This window comes from Propithecus coquereli, unplaced genomic scaffold, assembly GCF_000956105.1.
Source record: "Propithecus coquereli isolate 6110/MARCELLA unplaced genomic scaffold, Pcoq_1.0 Scaffold58, whole genome shotgun sequence".
Classification (NCBI taxonomy): domain Eukaryota; kingdom Metazoa; phylum Chordata; class Mammalia; order Primates; family Indriidae; genus Propithecus; species Propithecus coquereli.
The window spans coordinates 1471260-1475738 of NW_012151729.1; the positions used below are offsets into that span (position 1 = coordinate 1471260).

At 36.2% G+C, this 4479-nt stretch overlaps 1 protein-coding gene across 1 annotated transcript in view; it reads right to left on the bottom strand.

Annotated features, from left to right (window-relative positions):
* LOC105821513 (ras GTPase-activating protein-binding protein 1) overlaps positions 1-4479 on the bottom strand; it is a 63826-nt gene that overhangs the window by 10835 nt on the left and 48512 nt on the right. Inside the window, exons 5-8 of the mRNA XM_012658219.1 lie at positions 3144-3245; positions 2784-2895; positions 2439-2567; positions 1971-2080 (exon numbers count right to left, since the gene is read on the bottom strand). Of these exons, the coding sequence (XP_012513673.1) occupies positions 1971-2080; positions 2439-2567; positions 2784-2895; positions 3144-3245 (453 nt within the window). The remainder of the gene's footprint in view (positions 1-1970; positions 2081-2438; positions 2568-2783; positions 2896-3143; positions 3246-4479) is intronic.

The following is a 4479-nucleotide window of genomic DNA, read 5'->3' on the forward strand; positions in this document are numbered from 1 at the left end:
AAAAAAAAAGGCCAATTTAAACAGCATAGCAGTACAAGTAACTCTCATTGTACTTATTAAAGGAAATCTAATTTTCTCATAAAATTATGTAAACAGAGTAACATAAGTAAGAATTGCCACCTTTTCCATGGATTTAGAAGCTTATAAAAAAACCTCATCATCACGTAATGTGGAAAGATGGTACCATACATATTTATGCAAAGTACAAACACATCTTAAATAAAATCATTAATCTGACCGAAATATAACAAAATGCTATTCATCTTATAAGAATTTTGTAAAATATTGAAGATAATGGAAAAAAATGAATCTTAATTAAGGGGGGGAGATACATACACATTAAGTCTTGCCCTTCTTTTTCTCCTAATAGAGCCAAAGCAGTTAACAAAGGGTTACCAAACATTCCAATAAATTCGATTTGTGTTCTTCACTGGCAATATAATTTTCTAAATTTTAAAAAAAATTAATATCTAACAGTACTTACCATGTGCTAGGGAAGTGTTCTGATCAAATTTATTAGTGCATTTAATCTCTGCAACAACCCCGAGGGTTGTTATGACAACTACTTTAGAGATTAGCAAACTAAGGGCCAGGGGGGTTAAAGAACTTGCTCCACAAGTCACCATACTGAGTAATGGAAGAGGAATACAAATCAAGGCCATCTGACTGCTACGAATAGAAGCTCTGACCCACTATGCCACATTACGACATGGTAATCAGTCTATATAAGCTATTTCTGTTCTCACAAAAATTTACTGAAAAGAGTATAGCTTCCATCAATACAGTGAAAGGAACAGTGGCCACTAGACCTAATACATACTGAATGATGGATTTATCTACAAAGCATACTGGACATTTCTGGGTTCAGAATTCGGTGGTCTTAATGGGATAACCACCGTTCTCATTTCTGAGTTTCATAGGGGATGCTTCACAAAAAAAGAAAAAAAAAAAAAGTGTTCAAACAATTTTAAAGATAACACATATTTGCAGATTATAAGGCTCACATAATATGACAACATTATACTTCGCAATATACCCATTAACACTCTGGAGAACATCGTTGATTTATAACATTCCTATTATATGGTTCAAAATGTGTAGTTTTAATTTACAGGGACAGAAAGTGGTTGCCAGAGGCTGGGGAGAGAGGGTATGAGAAGTGACTGCTTAATGGGTGAAGGGCTTACTTTTAATGAAAATGTTCTGGAATTAGACAGAGGTGATGGCTGCCCAACAATGTGGTCTACCTGTCATTAAACTGTACAATTTAAAATGGCTAATTTTATGTTATGTGAATTTTACCTCAAAAAAAAGTATAGCTTCTAAAGATCCCATACCCATCTCAGTAAACTGTTATTATTTATACCCTTGCTCTTCTCTACTACTACACAACATAGTTTTTGGCTAATGAAAGGTATAGGGGAAGCAAAGGGCTCTTTAGAGCTTCACAGTAAGATTTCCATTCTTCAAATCTATGTTATAACGTATACAGTAAGAATATTATAAACAAATATGGTTCCAAGTAGGGTAACTACATAATTTATCTTCCAAACCCAGACAATCTACAGAATTAAAGGAGAGGGTCTTAATAGTTATACTCAGACAACAGCTATATACCAAGACTACCCCAGGCAAACTGGCTCTCATCTTAGGTAAAAGTAACATTGTATTTCATCTCCTTTACACCAGAAGCCACCACCAAGGAAAGAAATTTACATAAACTTCAGTGCACTGATAACTACTAGTTATTACATTTTCATCATTCACTTATTCAAAAAGTAAGTTTGTTATTCTAAACCCCCAGGCAAGTTTTTAAGTCTTTAATAATGGCTGAATATGATGGAATAAATTACCTAAATATGTGAGAATAAATGTCATGTTACATGATGGAGACACGAATTTAAGGATGAATACATTCTAAAGAACCAAGATATACCTATTAAAAAAAAAAAAAACGAAAAACTGCTTACCCTGTTGCTAAGGACCTTCTGAACAGGCTCAGAATCATCGAACACAACAAAACCAAAATTGGGTAATTTCCCACCACTGTTAATGCGCAGCTCCACCACATTCCCATAACCTGCAAGTAAAACAGATTCTCAGCTAACTACTTAGAACGTTTCCTTGAAACATTAAATGTACACCATTAAATAAATACACTTTATAAGTGACTACTGAGCCCTTGAAATGTAGCTAGTCTGAATTAAGATGTGCCAAAAGTGTAAAATACTTGCTGGATTTCAAAGACTTAGTAAAAAAAAAATGTAAAATCTCTTATAATAGTCTTACATGTTGAAATCGTAATGCTTCAGATACACTGGGTTAAACAAAATGTTATTAAATTCTCCAATTTCTTCTTACTCTTTCATAACTACTAGAAAATTAAAGATTACAGACGTGCAATAGATGAATTTAGTGTTCGAAACTCAATCACCTACTTTGAAAGAAATCTTTAAGCTCTGATTTGTCCACCTCATGAGGCAGGTTGCCAATGAAGAGTTGGTGACTGTCAGGGTGTCTCACAATTCTTCGGGGTTCAACATCACCTTGCTCACCAGCCTCACGAACTTAACAGGAGACAAAAACAGCAGTGAAATACAAGATAAAGATGACAACTCTCAGTGACTGCTCCCATTCAGTGGTTTTCCCTCTACCTTACACAGAGGTAATTCTATCAATAGTTGTTTTTTAAACATAAATACACAAATATAAACCACCTCCCCCAAATAAGCTCTCATCTCAGAATCCCCCAAACTAGAGAAATCACCCTTCTGAGCTCTTACTTGGCCTGGGGCCTCTCTGGGGAGGAATATTTATTCGTTGTTCTCGAACTCTTTGATCCCTCTGAGGTCTCTGTGGTGGAATCTGAGATTCAGGCTTAGACTCCGGACGAGGCTGAAAGATTTATAAGTTAACTCTTATGTAAAAACAAGGCAGGCTTACTTTCTTATGAAGTTTATTAGCTAATAAAGTTTAAATTAGAAAATGATAATTTCCTTATCAAAAAAAAAAAATCATTTAAAACCATACCTTTCTCCTCTGCCCTAAATATCTGTTTCTACATTCTCTAAGCCTCTGCTGAATCACATTACCAAAATGCACAAGTAAATTTGCCTAATGTACATGTTTTATTAGAACCTTACCTGTGAAGCTGGTACTTTAACAACATGAGGTGGTATCCCAGTAACCGGAACAGCTCCACTGGGTGGAAGGTTCTTACTGGTCACAGATGCCCAAGAAAAAGTCTAAGGGAACACCACCAACATTACATGATTATCCCACATATCAAAACAGTATAAAAGCTACTAACTCTTGATTTCTTATACATAATATATGCATCATATTCTCATAGGTGGGATGGAGTATAAGTATCTTTGAGAGCCCTTTCTTTCACCTACTCGAAATCTAGTACTAAAATTCCTTGTGACTGATGAATCAAGTATCAGCCAAATATGAGAGGTTTAGGGTCAAGAAAGCTATTTTTAGTCAATTTCAAGTTTGTAAATCAAAGAAAATTCTCTCCTTAAAAACAAACTCAGCTCTCCCTCCTATGATTCGCCCAATCTGTGGAACAAACACTGACCCAATTATACCAGTCTTAGAATCATCAATAACACCTTTCCAATCCATTTAAAAAAACCGCAAAAGAACCAGGCCAGGCATGGTGGCTTATACCTGTAACCCTAGTGATTTGGGAGGCTGAGACGGAAGGATGGCTTAAGGCCACGAATTTGAGACAAGCCTGGGCAAAAGAGCAAGACCCCATCTCTAAAAAAAATTAGCCAGGTAGTATAACTCAGGAGCCTAAGGCAGGAGGATCACTCAAGCCCAGGAGTTCAAGGCTACAGTGAGCTGTGATTGTGTCGCTGTACTCCAGCATGGGCGACAGAGCAAACCTCATCTCAAAAACAACAAAGAATTGCCAGAACTTGTTATTCTGCCTAATTATCTCTTCTTCACCTCCACTGGTGCAACTCTAAGCCAGGCCATCATCATCTCTCACTGTAACTACCAGAAGAGCCACCTAACTGGTCATCCATTCTCAATCCAGCCAATCTACTTTTCTACCTGCAAGCTAAAGCCATTTCAATGTTTCTCTTTCCCACTTACCTATTAGCTGCCAGAGGGCAAGAGCCCTATCTGTTTTACCAATATAATATCCACACCTAGAACAGTGCCTAGCACAGAGCAGGTACTTGAATTAACTGAACAAATGACATTATAAAAAATCCTGACCCTGCAAATACAGCACTAAAAAAAAGAAAAAAAAAATTCCTTTCCAGAGCATCAAATGTAAAGATTCTGAGTTCAGTGAACATATCACCCTGATGGGTGAATAACTGTGAAAAACTCCAAAACTTGAAATCAGGTAGTCCAGCTAGAAAAGTAGTCAGTTATTGCAGTAGTTTGCTTCTACTTTTACTGTAAAGCTACCCTTAATTATACTTCATGGAAAAAGTCTATTCTGCCATGTTATTT